This window comes from Lepus europaeus, chromosome 14 (genome assembly GCF_033115175.1).
Source record: "Lepus europaeus isolate LE1 chromosome 14, mLepTim1.pri, whole genome shotgun sequence".
NCBI lineage: Eukaryota > Metazoa > Chordata > Mammalia > Lagomorpha > Leporidae > Lepus > Lepus europaeus.
In genome coordinates this window covers 6,946,586-6,964,377 of record NC_084840.1, presented here as the reverse complement: position 1 = coordinate 6,964,377, position 17,792 = coordinate 6,946,586, and the positions used below count along the sequence as shown (strand labels likewise).

The 17,792-nt window shown below is 34.4% G+C and overlaps 1 protein-coding gene across 1 annotated transcript in view; it reads left to right on the top strand.

Moving 5' to 3' along the window:
* BRINP3 (BMP/retinoic acid inducible neural specific 3) overlaps positions 1-17,792 on the top strand; it is a 510,736-nt gene that overhangs the window by 366,111 nt on the left and 126,833 nt on the right. The window contains exon 6 of the mRNA XM_062211230.1: positions 4,949-5,185. Within this exon, the coding sequence (XP_062067214.1) occupies positions 4,949-5,185 (237 nt within the window). The remainder of the gene's footprint in view (positions 1-4,948; positions 5,186-17,792) is intronic.

Here is a 17,792-nt window from a genome sequence, read left to right as displayed (position 1 = left end):
GGAAGACCTCTCTCTCTCTCTCTTTCTCTCTCTCTCTCTTTTGGCCTCTCCTCTCACTATGTAACTCTTTATTTCAAATAAATAAATAAATTTTAAAAATTGTTAATTGTTAGATTAACAATAGGAGTCACTTTGCACTAACTCTCTAGGTAGGACCTCTGTCTCAGTGGATTGTATTATGAGAGTAAACCGTAAAACCAGTTCTCAAACAGTTGTGTGTGTGTGTATGTGTGTGTGCAAATTGTTGAAATCTTTACTGAATATAGAATTGGTCTTCTGTGTATAAAGTTAATTAAAAATGAATCTTAATGAAGAATGGGACTGGGAAAGGGAGATGGAGGAGTAAGTGGAGTGGGAGTAGGGGTGGGAAGGCAGGTATGATGGGAAGAATCACTATATACCTAAAGTTGTAATTATGAACTTTGCACTCATTAAATAAAAGGTTTCCTTGGGAAAAATAAATGAAGTGTGAAGTGTAAATGAATAAAAAAAGATTTTTATAAAGAAATACATTTGAACAATAATATATAGGGAAAGTGGAATGAAATTATGACCTCAAAGAATCCATAATATGTATATGTATGTATATACATGCATGTGTGTATATATATATAGCATATATATCTGTAATTATTATGTATAGGGGCATATCTAGATAAATAACATTATAGAAATATATTTTATTCATATACTTGTACTATTGAAAATATATATTTAATGGCAAATCATAAATATTAGATTCTACTGTTGTATAAATATATACAGTGTAATATTTTTATTTTGAAATACACATATTTATGTACTGCAAAAGAAATGACCTAATTATGGCCTATTTAACATATGATCTAAATTTTAGATGGAATTTAATATATTCCAAAGGAGTGCTTCCTGTTTCTGAAGGATTTTATGTGGGATATGATCAAAATAGAATTAGATGGCCGACGCCGTGGCACAATAGGCTAATGCTCCACCTGTGGCGCCGGCACACCCGGTTCTAGTCCCGGTTGGGGCGCTGGGTTCTGTCCCGGTTGCTCCTCTTCCAGTCCAGCTCTCTGCTGTGGCCCCGGAGTACAGTGGAGGATGGCCCAGGTCTTTGGGCCCTGCACCGGCATGGGAGACCAGGAGAAGCACCTGGCTCCTGGCTTTGGATCAGCACGGCACGCCGGCTGCAGTGGCCATTGGGGAGTGAACCAATGGAAAAGGAAGACCTTTCTCTCTGTCTCTCTCTCTCTCACTGACCACTCTGCCTATCAAAATAAATAAATAAATAATAAAAATTAAAAAATAGAATTAGAGAAACTAGTCAGCTGTTTACCTTGCTACACAATGTTTACATGATTCAAATGACTATTTTCTTGATGACTCTCATAAGTTTTATAAAATTATACTCTTTCATAAAATCTTTTCTATTCTCTCATTCTGGGGTTCCAAATAAATGTATTTTAGCTCTTCCTAGCTTGACCCATATGTATTTGAAGCTGTCTTCTGTGTGAAATATTTCTATGTATTTTCTTAAAATTTTTATTTATTTATTTGAAAGAGCTACAGAGAGGCAAGGCAGAGAGAAAGAGAAGGGTCTTCTATCTGCTGGGTCACTCCCCAGATGTCCACAATGGCTGGAGCCGTGCCAGTCCAAAGCCAGGAGCCAAGAGCTTCTTCCTAGTCTCCAATGTGGATTCAGGAGCCAAAGGACTTGGGCCATCTTCTACTAATTTTTCAAGCTGTAGCAGAGAGCTGGATGGGAAGTGGAGCACCTGGGACTCAAACCAGCACCTATATGGATGCCGGCACTGCAGGCAGTGCTTAACCTGCTATGACACAAAGCCAGCCTCTCTCTGCTTTTATTAAATTACTTTAATATATTCTCCAGAGGTGCTCCAGCTTACTAATTACGTCCTCTGCTGTGTCTGTTCTGTTACATCCATCCATTTCCCTTAAAATTCCATTTATGCTTTGTTATTTGCATGTCTATTTACATATTATTTTTTTTATTTTATAATTTTTCCAAATTGTTTATTTTATCATTTAATTTTACCCACAGCTTGGAAATCAATTTATAGTTTATCTTTGATAGCCTTTATGTGTTCCTTTGCTACTTGTGTGTTTATTTTATTGAGATTGGTTTCTGGTGTTATATATGCATCTGTAAAAATAATTTTGAAGTTTGAAGATGTTTGTATCTTTTAGCGAAGCTTTTCTTTATTTCCCACAGTCCTTTCATCTATTTTGAATTCAGCCACTGTAAACTAGGTTTCATAAGCGGTAAAAGCTAATTGGTAGATTCATTTGGTTGCGTGCTGCAGTTTTTCTCTGCTTTTTCGGTTTGTACCTTGTCTGGGTTCCTATAAATCCTGAGGAATTTTCTCTCTTTGCATTTTGTGTCTCAAAATGTCGATTTCTTCTTTGACACCAGGCAAAACTCTCAGAGACAAAGTGTTTCCAATATTGTACTTTCTCAGGAGAGATTTTTTTTTTTTTTTTTTTTTTTTTTTTTTGCCAAATTAGCACCCTGAAATTCTCCCTGCCTTGTTTGCATTTTGGTCCCTTTAAGCTGATCATTTTTTTTTTTTTACTGTTTTATTTAGCTTTTTTAGTTGTTCCCAAAGAAGAGAGTTGGTTCAGAACAAACTAGTCCTCTGGTGCTGTTAACATTCATATTTTACTCTGTGATTTTCAGCTTCTCGCAGTTGTCCTACCTAATAGTCAGTCTGTTGCCCTGAATTCCTAGACCCAAGTTGTCTTAGAACCATGTGGAAGTGTGATCAGTGAGTGTTTCTACCCTTGTTTCAGTACAGTTTTTGAAGAAGTCCCCAGCTTCTCTAACTTCCCTGCCACAGCAGTCCAAATTGTCTCTTCATGTATCAATTACCATTTATGTTGGTGGACCAGTAATACAGTGACAATCAATGTTTCAAATAATCTGTCACTGTATTTCTTCCATATTTTTGTATGGTTGTACAAAATGTGAGTTTATGTATGTATAGAAACTAGAGCAGATACTGTCTAAGCCCATCTCAGCCTTTTCTCTCCAACAAAAGTACAAGTATACTTTGCATTGAAAATTACAGTACAATAATTTGTTCAATGTTTTCTTTGCTTCCTGTAAAATTAAACTTAACATATATTTGTAGTTTCCAAATATCTGGTCTATACAAAATTTTAGTTATCGTAGCTGTTCTAGTAGTTACATACTTTTTCCTGAATTCCATTAGCAGATACAGAGGCAAGTTCATGTATTTTTAGCACTTGATGGGAAGTATTCAGAAGAAAACACTAGTTATTTCTGAATCGGAGGGTAATTTGGGGTGACCCATAGAATTAGACTCTCATAGGCTATTTCTTACTTTATATTCCCAAGTCATTTGGCCATTTCATCTGCCTTAGATGAAATACATTACTGTCTAGTATACTTTCCTTCTTCATCCCCCAACACTTTAATTGCTTTCCTATGATCCCATCATTTAGCACCTTTTAGGCTATTGAAATTGCTTTTAATACATTTATGTCTAAAAAAGTACCAGATTAACCCATCTAGATAAAAGCTTTTTTAAATCTAAGTGAATTAATCCCCTTATATAGGAATTCCAATTAACATGATTTATTTTTCTAAACAACTCACTTGTTGCCCTTGATAGCCCCTATGAATTGAGTCATTGTATTACTTTCTATTTATAAATATACTTTCTATTTATAAATAGAAACACTTTCTATTTATATATATATATATATATATATTTAAATCCTTCTTCATTTGTGTGTGTGCTGGTAATGAGTCATCATTTGTTGTGAGCAGCTGATTTTCGATGGTCAAAAAAGCCATGTGTCAAATAGCATCTTAGTCCTGCTTTATTCATGAAAAAGTTTTCTTATCCTTGCAAACTTAGTATAATAATTGCTCCACCAAGTAATTACATGTATCCCTGGTATTGTATAATATTATTATATAGTTGCAGCTTTTAATTTTCTTAAACGTGCTACAAATGTATTTTTAGGACAAGTATATGCATCAGTCATTGTCTTACCTAAAATTTCTCTTTGAAATGGGAGAAATTTGATAAATATTTTTACTTGAGGTGGAATAAAATTATTATAAAGGTGAATGTATATGTAATGAGCATGGTTTACTTATGTGATAGATGAGAGAATTAATCTGAAAAAATGATGTAGATATAATTGTCAGTGTATTTTCAAAGTTTCCTAGATGTTAATTCCATTATTTTGATTAAGTTAACATCACAAATAATAGTCAAGTATCAAAAGCTTGGTTATTTTTTGTTAGAAATGAAGCATGTAAAAGTTTTTTTTTAATCCAGTTTGTTGCAAATGATGACTTGGTATTGCCTAATTGTGCTCTTATTCATTTTTACCTACTAGCTAGCTTGAATATATAGCCATTAACAACTTTTCTAGTATATCAAACATTATGAAATTAAAGCTATATTTTTCTTTAAATATCATAAAAAATGAAGAATTCCCAGAGACTTCCAAATAATATTTTTCAGTATTTTTTTCATTTTTAATGTTTTTCTTAAAATATAACTTTATCGCACTTTCATGTAGAAAATTAAGGAGCTAGATCAGTGGGCAGTCTTGACAAATGACAAGGGTTTGAACTGTGGAATATCTAAATCAATCCAAATGTTCTTCTCAATTACATCAGCAAACCCACTCAGTAAGTATAAAAAGCAAGGTCTTAATGAGTTCCATAGTTTCTAAGAGTCCATATTCATGGGGTCAGCATAAGCTGAAAAATATGAATGTTTGAAAGTACTTAGACATAAATAATTTTCTAATGAAAGCTTTAAAATACACATTTATCAATTAATGTACATGTTTACTGTTTATTGAATACTGTTAATAGGTTTTTTGTTTGGGTTTTATGTTGTTATTGTTTATTGTTTTCTGTATTGAAGTCAACGTTTTTGATTACTCTGCTTGTTCTCTACAGGACTTCAAGTACTCCTTCCAGACTATCTCCAGGAGCGCTTTGTACAAGCAGCTCTGAGCTACATCGCTTGCAATTCGGAAGGAGAGTTTATCTGCAAGGACAATGACTGCTGGTGTCAGTGTGGCCCCAAGTTCCCAGAATGCAACTGCCCCTCCATGGACATCCAAGCCATGGAAGAGAATCTTCTTCGAATAACTGAAACCTGGAAAGTCTACAACAGTGACTTTGAGGAGTCAGGTAAGGCACATGTTCTCATGGAACATTTTCAAACCTTGATCAACAAATGCCTAAAAGATTTTGCCTTCCAGGAAGAATCTACTATATACTTGGAAGGTCTTGACACCTTATTCTTTCAGATGGACATACATTGGTCTTATGACTGGTTTTTCAGAATTTTGCTAAAACAATGTCTGGTGTTTTGTGTATTACTATGCTACTGACACTACAGTAGAACCTGCTATTGAAATGATGCAGTAGTCGTTTAGTAAAGAAAAGTCTTGCTTTTATCCATGCAAGAATTTTCATCTGACAGTTCTACCTTTGTTAGTGGTCCCTGAATTTCATTTGTGAGACCAAACATAGCATTTGTTCTATACCTCGTTTACATGAACATGATTTCCATAAGGGCTCACCCTCATGCAACTACTTACTTTAGAACAAAAGTGTATCCATTTTTATTTAATAGTGCATATCTTTATTGTCATCCTAAAATTTTATTAGTGTGTGTTTTCAGTATTTTTACTTATTTGCTGCATAACCTGTAGTAGTATATATGTATAAAGCATTGATACTTAAAGCAATACAAGACTATTGATAGGGGCTTATTTAATAATTCATGTTAAAAGGATAACAAAAATCGCTGCAGTGTGGTGAGTTTGATTATATAGAATTTAATCAGAAGTGTTTTATATCACTAAATTTTAAATAAGCAAAGATGTTTCAGCTGCCAGATGTGCTTCAGTATTACAATCCATCTGATGTGTCATTTCTTCAAACACACTTAAAAGGTGTCCAAAATATGTATAAAACAAGAAAAACCATGATGGTGGTTTCAACAGAACAAGGATTTTTGGTTGGAAAAACCCCGGTATTATATATAATAAAAGGGTGTCTAGATTTGGGAAGAATGATAATTTAAAAAGAGTTAAAATTGTTTAGAATACATGTATTTAAGCAAAAGACTTCATGAATACAAATGAACTCACAGAAGCAGAGACAGGAACGGTGGATACCAGAGAAAGGAGATGGAGGAGCTAGAATTCTGATGACCAAATGTTACAAAGTTTCAGTTAAAAAGGAGGAAAGACATTTTTATATTCATTGCAGAGAGATGACAACAATGAATAATAATATATATTTATCAATTTTAGGTACATACACTTCGCATATTTTCTTTACAAAAATGATATGTTTTTGAAGTGAAAGATACATTGATTAATCATGGCCAATTGTACACATGAATCATGACATCAAATTATACACCATAAAAAGGATTTTCAAAAAGTTCACAGAAGTGCATATTTTGAAAAAACTGTGGATTTCAAGAAATGTTTGCATCAAAATAAACATTCTGTTTCCAATTTCCTTGATCTTTTTGAAGTAGCCTTATATACAAAATGATCAGTTGTCAATTTACAACCAAATTTTAAAAGATCAACTATGAGGAGAGGATTGGCAACAAAATGGGCAAGGATGGGAAACCCAAAAGAATGATGAATGTATACTGAGATTCTGCACTTGCTTTTCCTTTTGGCATATTTATGCATATTCAAGACATATTTCAAGACTGAGAATAAAGTATCAACCCCTGGAAAATGCTGCTGCTCCCGGATAGAGAAACCAGAAGAGCTTTTTGCAGTCACCCTAGACTTAGGTCATATAATTGGGAGCTTAAGGTGTCTTAAGTGTACAGACCATCTCTCCTCTGGGACATCTCCTTTATTCTGAATCTGCACATGACAAGTGGATAAAGATTTACACTGGTAAATCTTGGATGTGGAACTGAGTCTTCTGCATTAGTGCAGGCTTGCTGTTTCACATACTAATCAGGTAACGTGGCAGAAGAACAGGAATAAACAGAGGAAAATAGAGTCCTATTGAAATCCAGCATTGGTACAGCTCACACTGTGATCCTTAGGAGTTGATTCTGAAAAGATCAACTCTCCATTGCAACATCTAATAAATGATTGAGAGGGGTACTCCTGAAGAAGAAAACATTTTCTGGGACCACTGTGATTCTTTTTAAACAATATGTTAGATATAGAATCCTAATTTATAAATATGTGTGCAGACAAAATTTTATGGATAGTATTACAGAGAAACAAACCAGAAAATAGAAGCTGTGTGATCTAGATTATAAATCTAGAAGGAAATAATTTCAAATTATTACTGCTGAAATATTTGAACAAAAATTGGAAAAGAAGTATAAAGTAGATAAAATACTGCAAACTTAACTATAGATTTGCACTATATAAAACTGATTAAAGAACATTCCATAGCCAAAAAATTAAACATCTAAAACCAATAACTCAAAGTTTCATTTTGATAGGAGTTTTTGGGACAGAGTGTGATAGGGCTAGTGAACACAAAGACGGATTAATGGGATATACAGAAATGAAGACAGTGAAGACTACATCAGCATGGCATCAGAGGCACCGTAAGCCTGCAAGAAATTTAATTTTATTCAATCAGGAACAAGAAAATCAAATGAGAGTTACTTGATGATACCAAAATAAAAGCATAAAGAAGAAAATGGGAAAAATTGGCATCCAGAGATAAATGCATGTTGTTTATGTCACACTCTCTCTGCTACTATGTTTCAAATTAAAAATTTAAGACTTTTATTCATTTTTCATATGCTTGTTGAAGATTGCCATTGGCCTCAATAAAATATGTCAAGTGAGATAAAATTCCATTGTAAATGGCATTATGTTAAATGTTACATTTTACTTGTTACATTACATTTACTAAGTAAAATATTAAAATTATAGGACTTGGTAAAATAACAGGATTTTTTTTCAGTTTATTAGAGATATACTTTAAATATAAAGATACAGATAATTTCAGTTGAAGAGTAGAAAGTATAAATAATGTAAAAACATACCACAATGACACTTGAGTAAATTCTAAAGCAAGCTACATTAATGGGGGAGCCATTGTAACCCATAAGCTGTACTTTGGAAATTTATATTCATTAAATAAAAGTTTAATAAAAAAAAGAAATACAAATATTTTATAAAAAAATAGTGCAACATGAATGTATACCAGAATACTAGTTTATATGGAGCTTAACATAAAAATTATACCAAATCAGTTAAATAAGCAAAAAACATACCTTTATCCATGACTTTTGAAATAAATGAGAAAGACTTGTAATAGATGAGAAGACTGAACTCAACATTCAGGAATCCAAAGGCTGCAGGATTTTCCATAAAGGACTGAGCTCATTGGAAAGCACTGGTGGGCATTCATAGCGACCTTGACAAACTTGAAGAGGCCACTGGTGTTTGCTAATTATCTCTTACTGAAGTTAGGCTCCCCTTCTTCCGGAGAAACTCACCTGTTTTCCACAATCATTACATTTCAAAGGGATGCCCCAGATCCTAAAGAAAGGTATAATTTTTGTGAAATATTTCCATCTCAATAAAAAAGGAAGAATTTACAATTTTCTAAGATGAGTGTTCTATGACCAGAGATCAATGATCTATCATTAACTTAGAAAAACTGAAGAGAATGTTTGACCCTCTTGGTCAAAACTTAATAACATATATCCAAATAACATGAAGAGAAATGTCACACACACACACACGCACACACACACGTGAGATTTTAACCTGTCTTTCAATAAATGAAAGAATAAATAAGCTTAATATCAGTAGCAATTTAGTGAATTGAATAGAGAGGTGATTGGTGATTAACATGAAATATATGTAGAGCATCAAAGGAAACAACCCAAAATTTATATTTTCCACTACTCAGGTAATATGTAGTAAGTTCCAGCATATGCTAAGCCACAAAGTAAGTCTGAACACATTTTAAAATACTGGAATAATTTGAATTATATTTGCTGACCACAATAAAATCACGATTAAAATAATAAATAAAAACAAATGAGTGTGTACTATTTATTTGAAAATTAACTGAAAGTTTTCTAAATAAAACATAGTTCAAAGAAGTTTTGAAAATGAGAAAATAACTTGCATTGAACATGAGAGTAGGGCATACCAGGCATGTGTGATCCAGCTAAATACTTGTTTTGGGGGAAATTTCATAGCTTTGAGTATATTTTTAAAAACTAAAAGGCTGAATATCAGTTACGTATGCTATCATTTTAAGTGTTTTAATAAAGAAATAACATCCTGAGACCAGTGCTGTGGTGCATTAAGTTAATCCCCCACCTGGCTCCTGGCTCCTGGCTTCAAATCAGCGCAGTTCCGTCCATTGTGGCCATTTGGAGAGTGAACCAACGGAAGGAAGACCTTTCTCTCTGTCTCTCTCAGTGTCTGTAACTCTACCTGTCAAATAAATAAATAAAAAATCTAAAAAAAAAAAGAAAAGAAATAACACCCTCTGACTAGTATAAAGGGAACAGAAACAAAGACTAAAGCAGAAATCAATGTAACCCAAAGCACCAGGAGACAGAAAACCCACAGAGCCAAATGGTGCTTCTTTGGAAAGATGGACAAAACCAGTAATTACCAAATATAAATAAGAAATGTCTATATTCTAAATATAAATTCTGCGACACTGGCATCCAGCTTCCTGTTAATGTCCTGAGAAGGCAGTGGAAGATGTCCCATGTATTTGGACCTTTTCTGTCTACAAGGAGACAGCAATGGAGTTCTGGCTTGGATTTGGCTGTTGTGAACCTTTGGGGAGTGAGTCAGCCAAGTAGAAATGTGTCTGTCTCTCTCCTCACCACATTCCTTACTGTCTCTTTCAAATAATGAAAAACAAATGTCATTTAAAAATACATTTCTGAATATCAAGTGTATAAATAGAACATCACTTGAGATACTACAGCTATAACCAAAATTACCAGAGAAATTATATACTCAGGAATTTTCCAATTCAGATAAACTAGACATTTTCTCCAAAACTAGCTTTAACAAACTAGGCAAAAAAATTATACCTGAAAATATGTATCTAATTTGAAACAAAACTTCACGCAAAACTTCTTTTAGAAATAGAAAGAAAATCATAAACAAACTTTCTTAGGAATATTGATGCAAATGTTCTATCCAAATATATTTTATAGACAGGAATATATAAAAATGACAGTCAATAATAACCAAATATAATTTATTCTAAAAGACTTTAAAATATTTATCAAATTAATTCATCACAAAAAGTGACATAGAACATAACCATGCATCTATCTCAATAAATTCAGAATAAATAATCCCACACATGATTCTTAAAAAATTCTTAGGAAAAATGGGAATGCATAAACCCTTTTACATTTAAATATAGGATTAAAAATCTCACTTATAATGGTAAATTTGAGAGCTTTTGCCCTGAGAATAGGAATGAAACAATGATACTGATTCTCACAAAAATGTACCTTGAGTTCCTAGTTAGTGAAACTAGTTAGGAAAAGAGAAGCAGAAGCCATAATTACTAAAAAAGAAAAATAAAATGCTCAGACACTTAGCTTGAATTGAGCTGCTGTAAACATGGAAGTACAGATAGCTCTTTAAATGACGATTTTGCTTCCTTTGGATATATTCCCAGGAGTGGGATAGCTGGGTCGTATATTTTTGTGCTATCTGAAGAGTTTCCAACTGACATCCATAATGGTTGTAGTAGTTTTTATTGCTGCCAGCAATGTATTAGGGTACCCTTTTCTCCACAGCTTTGCCAGCATCTGTTTGTTAGTTTATTTTGCTTTGGCGCTATTAGCCATTCTTACTGGAGTGAGGGGATTACCTCGTTGTGCTTTTTACTTACATTTCGCTGATGGCTCCTGCTCCTGAGTATTTTTTCATTTGTATTTCACCCTTGAGAAATGCTTATTCATGTCCTTCTACCGTGTCTTATTTGGATTGTGTGTTTTGTTGTTAAAGTTTCTTGAGCTGTTTATATATTCTGTATATTGATCCTTTACCAGATACATACTTTGAAAATATTTTCTCTTGGTTGCCTCTTCACTTTGTTACTTGTTTCTTTTGCTGTGCAGAAGATTCCAGCTTCCCTGTATCATTTGCTTAAGAAATTGTGCTTTCTAAAGGGAATGATTTTAGCTCAATTGTCAAAATTAGTCTTTTGTAGATGTGTGAGATGTATGGGTTAAATTCTGGAGTTTCTATTTCTTTCCATTGATCTTCTTGTCTATTTTTATGCCAATATCAGGCTGTGGTATGTTTTGAAAGCTGGTATTTCCATACCTCCTGCTTTGTTTTCAGTGTTTAAGAGTGCTTTGGCTATTCAGGGTCTTTTGTGATTCCATATGAATTTAGGATTATTTGTTTCAAATTCTATGAAGAATTGTCTTGGAATTTTGAATTGGTCTGCATTGATTTTGTAAATTGCCTTTGGTAGTATGGACATTTTGATGATATTAAGTTTTCCAATCCACAAACATGGAAGATTTTTCTATTTTTTGTGGCTTTTTCTATTTCTTTCATTAACATTTTGCAGTTTTCACTGTAGAAACATGTTACATCCTTGTTTAAATTTATCTCAGATATTTAAATATTTTTGTAGCTAATGTGAACAGAACTGATCTTATAAATTCTTCCTCAGTGAGAACATTGTTGATGTCAAGAATTCTCTTGATTTATGTGAAAGGTGACACTATAGTGAAAAGAAAAAAAAAACAGAAAAAAATAAGCAGTATTGGACCTTTGGATATTTCTATGTAAATACAGTGAATTTATGTGCTCTTGCTGCACAAATCACCAAAGGTTAGACTGCTGATCTAACTATGATAAGATTTGAAAACATAATACTTAGAAGAAAACAGGGAAGATCTTTATGGAGAAGCAAAGCAAAACAAAACAAAACAAACAAACAAACAAAAAAATCTTGGACAGAAACACAAACACAGCCCATAAAAAATGGAAGTTAATTTGAATATATTACAGTTAAGTTTTTGGTTAATCAAAAGATACCATTACAAAGCTATAGGAAGAGACAATCACATGCAATCCATTTTTCAAACAAATAATTTTGAACAAAAATATTTGCAGAGAGGAGGGGTTGAGCGTAGTATTTTGGAAGCCAATAAGAATGCTCTCATCCCATGGAGGAATGCCAGAGTTTGACTCCCAGTACATCTTCCTGCTAATGTACATCCTGTGTCAGTGGCAGCTCATGAACCCAGGTTCCTGTCACTCACATGGGAGACACACATTGCATTCTGGGCTCCTGGCTTCAGCCTGGCTCAACCCAACTGAGCTGTGGGAATTTGAAGAGCAAAAGAGTAGAAGGAAGATCTTTCTTTGGATATCTGTCTCTCTCTCTCTCTCTCTTTTTTTTTTTTTTTTGAAAGCTTTTATTTAATGAATACATATTTCATAGGTACAGCTTTAGGAATATAGTATTTCTTCCCCCTATAACCACCCTCCCACACCCGTCCCACCTCCAACTCCCTCTCCCAGCCCATTCTAAATTAAGTTTCATTTTTAATTATCTTTATATACAGAAGACCAACTCTGTACTAAGTAAAGATTTCAACATCTTGCACTCACACAGACACAACAAGTATAAAATACTGTTTGAAGACAAGTTTACTGTTAATTCTCATAGAACAACTCACTAAGGACAGAGATCCTACATGGGGAGGAAGTGCACAGTGACTCCTGTTGTTGATTTAACAATTGACACTTTCATTTATGACATCAGTGATCATGCCATGCTTTTGTCATGAGCTTCCAAGGCTATGGAAGCCTTTTGAGAGTACAAACTCTGTCATATTTAGACAGGGCCAAGAGCAAAGTGGAAGTTCTCTCCTCCCTTCAGAGAAAGGTACCTCCTTCTTTGATGGCCAATTCCTCCTACTGGGAACTCACAGAGATCCTTTATGTAGATCATTTTTTGCCACTATGTCATGGCTTTCCATGCTTGAAATGCTCATGTGGGCTTTTTAGCCAGATCTGAATGCTTTAAGGGCTGATTCTGAGGTCAAAGTGCTGTTTAAGACGTTTGCCATTCTATGAGTCTGCTATATAGCCAGCTTCCCATGTTGGATCATTCTCTCCTTTTTAATTCTATCTATTTTTATTACCAGACACTTGGTCTTATTTATGTGATCCCTTTGACAGTTAATCCTATCTATATGATCAGTTACACACTTAATATGATCACTTTAACATATAAGATGGCTTTAGTACCACCCTGCTTAATGGGATTAGGACTCCCATAGCAAAATTATAGCTTTACCCTTAGGGATAAGTCTGTGGAAACGTGTGCTGAACTGTAGATCTCCTCCCTCTCCTATTCCCACTCTTATTATGTACTGGGATCTACTTTCAATTAGATTTAAACACCTATGAATAATTCTGTGTTAAGTAAATAATTCAACCAGTGGTATTAAGTGGAAAAACAAAATAGTAAAAAAATAAATAAAATAATAATGGCCAGCATCATATTGCATGGGGAAAAGCTGAAAAAATTCCCACTGAGATCCAGTACCAGACAGGGATACCCACTCTCAAAACTGCTATCCAGTATAGTCCTGGAAGTTTTAGCCAGAGCCATGAGGCAAGAAAAAGAAACAAAGGGATACAAATTGGGAAATAGGAAGTCAAATGATCCCTATTTGCAGATGACATAATTCTATATATAAAGGATCCAAAAAACTCCACTAAGAGATTATTGGAACTCATGAAAGAGTTTAGTAAAGTAGCAGGATATAAAAGTCAGTACACAAAAGTCAACAGCCTTTGTATACACAATGCCACGGCTGAGAAAGAACTTCTAAGATCAGTCCCATTCACAATAGCTACCAAAAAAAAATCAAATACCTTGGAATAAGTTTAACCAAGGATGTCAAAGATCTCTATGATGAGAATTATAGAACATTAAAGAAAGAAATAGAAGAATATAAAAAATCTTCCATGTTCATGGATTGGAAGGATCAATATCATCAAAATGCCCATTCCTCCAAAAGCAATTTGTAGATTCAGTACAATAACAATCAAGATACCAAAGACATTCTTCTCTGATCTAGAAAAAAGGATGCTGAAATCCATATGGAAGCACAGGAGACCTCGAATAGCTAAAGCAATCTTATATATAACAAAAACAAAGCCGGAGGCACCACATTACCAGACCTCAAGACATACTAAAGGCAATTATAATCAAAAAAGCCTGATATTGGTACAAAAATAGATGAATAGACCAAATGGAACAGAGTAAAAACACCAGAAATCAATTCAAATATGTACAACAACTTATATTTGGTCAACGAGTTAAAACCAATTCCTGGAGCAAGGACAGTCTATTTAACCAATGGTGCTGGAAAAACTGGATTTCCACATGCAGAAGTATGAAGCAAGACCCCTACCATACACCTTACACAAAAATCTACTCAACATGGATTGAAGATCTAAATCTACTTCAATGATCTCCTGATCCAGGGCTGAGACCTCGGGCACGTAGTTGTCTCTCTGCTCCCGCTCCTCCTCCTGCAGCTTGATGGAGATGCCTCTCACCGGGCCCCTCTGAATCCACTTCATCAGGGGCGTGACATAGCCTGCAATCTTGTTGCACAGCTTCTTGCTGGGGATGATGGTGATCTCCTCGCACATGCGCTTGTTGGTGTGGAAGTCGTTGCCAATTTGTTGGGTCAACAACAGGAGTCACTGTGCACTTGCTCCTCATGTAGGATCTCTGTCCTTAACGTGCTGTACATTGTGATTTAATGCTATAACTAGTACTCAAACAGTATGTTTCACTTTGTGTTTCTATGTGGGTGCAAACTGTTGAAATCTTTACTTAATATATACTAAATTGATCTTCTGTATATAAAGAGAATTGAAAATGAATCTTGATGTGAATGGAAGGGGAGAGGGAGCAGGAGAGGGGAGGGAAGTTATGGGAGGGGGAAGCCATTGTAATCCATAAGCTGTACATTGGAAATTTATATTCATTAAATAAAAGTTAAAAAAAAAGAAAAAAAAAGATCTAAATCTATGGCCTGACACCATCAAATTATTAGAGAACATTGGAGAAACCTGCAAGATATTGGCACAGGCAAAGAGTTCTTGGAGATGACCCCAGAAGCATAGACAGTGAAAGCAAAAATTAACAAATGGGATTACATCAAATTGGGAAGTTTCTATACTACAAAGAAACAGTCATGAAAGTGAAGAGGCAACTGACAGAATGGGAGAAATTATTTGCAAACTATGCAACTGATAAAGGATTAATTACCAGAATATATAAAGAGATCAAGAAACTCTACAACAACAAATCAAACAACCCAGTTAAAAGATGGGCCAAGGTCTTAAACAGATATTTTTCAAAAGAGGAAATCCAAATGGCTAATAGACGTATGAAAAAAATGTTCAGGATCACTAGTCATCAGGGTAATGCATATTAAAACCACAATGAGGTTTCACTTACCCCAGTTAGAATGGCTTTCATACAGAATTCAGTAGACAGCAAATGCTGGAGAGGATGTGGAAGAAAAGGTACTCTAATCCACTGTTGGAGGGAATGCAAACTGGTAAAGCCACTATGCAACGCAATATGGAGATAGCTAAAAAATCTGAATATGATCCTACCATATGACTCAGCCATCCCACTCCTCAGAATATACCCAAGGGAAATGAAATCAGCAAATAAAAGAGCTGTCTGCACCTCCATGTTTATTGCAGCTCAGTTCACAATAGCTAAGACATGGAATTAACCTAAATGGAAGACTGGCTAAAGAAATTATGGGATATATACTGTATGGAATACTACACAGCAGTAAAAAAAAATGAAATCTGATCATTCGCAACAAAACAGAGGAATCTGGAAAACATCATACTGAGTGAAATAAGCCAGTCCCAAAGGAACAAATATATGTTCTCTCTGATCCAAGGCAGCTATCAGAGCACCTAAAAGGAAACCTGTGGAAGTAATATTGACACTTTGAGAAGCAATGACTTGAACAGCCCTTGTCTCTTTTTCTTTTTTTATTTATTTATTTGACAGGTAGAGTTATAGATAGTGAGAGAGAGACAGAGAGAAAGGTCTTCTTCCCATTGGTTCACTCCCCAAATGGCCACTACAGCAGGCACTGCACCTATCGGAAGCCAGGAGCCAGGTGCTTCCTCCTAGTCTCCATGTGTGCGCAGGAGCCCAAGCACCTGGGCCATCCTCCACTGCCTTCCGAGGCCACAGCAGAGAGCTGGACTGGAAGAGAAGCAACCAAGACTAGAACCCGGCGCCCATATGGGATACCGGCGCCGCAGGCAGAGAATTAACCAAGTGACCCATGGCACTGGTCCCCTCTTTTTCTTGAATTTCTTTCAAATAAAATGAAAATGAAAAAATAGTGAAAATAAAAAAAAGTTGTGGAATCTGTCTAATCAATTAATCAGTCAGTAAAAGTAGCTCAATAAAGGAAAGATGAAGGTGTTGCAAATCCTTGAAAAAGAGAATGAACAAAGAATGAACATATGGCAGAGTGTTCAATATCATTAGTCACAGAAGAACCCAAATTAAAGCTACTATGTGGTGTCACCATGTACCTACTAAAATAGCTAAAACTGAAAGAAAGGAAAGGAAGAAGAAGAAAGAAAAGGAGGAATGAAGAGGGTGAAATAACAAGTGAAAAGAAGTGTAGAACATCTAAAGCTATTACAAAGCAATGGCATGCGTGTCATTGATTTCTTTTTGGAAAAATTATTTTTGCAATATCTACCATATGTGAATGTCTCATTTTCTTGATCCAGCGGTTCATTCCTAGATAGAAACTCAAAAGAAAAAGGCACATATTTGCAACAACAAAAACATAAAGCAAGGCATTCACATAAACATCTTTATTGCCCTGAAAGTAAACACTGCCAAAATGTCCACACATAGAAAAGATTTTAATATCACTATACACAAGGTAATAAATGATTAATCTAAAATTAATAAATATCTCAAAAATCATGTTGAATAGGGAACCTACACTCAAAAGACAATATGTTGTACAATCCTAATTATATTAAGCACATAAGCCCACCAAGTCCATCGGTGACCAAAGTGAATATTAAGGAAATTCCTTAAACACACATACATGAAGAACTATTTCAGAGTGCCTGCTACAGTAGTGTAGATTTAATACTGTTACCACACACAGGATTTGCAAACACTTTTCTGCTGCATGTGTTTCCCATTTGCACTAAATGCAAAATTTAATCAATAGATCATTAGAATGGAATGCTTGGACATTTTTTATATTTGATTATATTTCAATCTCGGAAAATATACTAATTATGGAGTGTGATGGAGAATTCAAAATCAAATGTATTTGTCTTCATATCTTGTAGTAAGAAATATTCTGTCTGTAAAAATGACATTATAGAAATCTAGTCATTCTTTACATTTTGTGCCTTAATAAGAAGTATTGATGCCATATGTGCAACAGGAAGTATGTAGGATAAAGATACAAGAAGATAAACATATGGAAATGAAACTACACACTCCTTAACAAAATAACAGGCAACTCTAAACCAACTTATTTGTTATATTTCGTTAGGCAGAAGTAACAGTTAGGAATACTACCTTGCCATGGCTAGATCAGAGATTCCAAGTTAAGAAGAAAACTGTATATGTATACAGTTTTATACATATAGCTAAATGAATAAAGCCAAAATTAAATTTGAATTGGATTATGAAACTGTTTCCCAAATTTTCCTTTTAA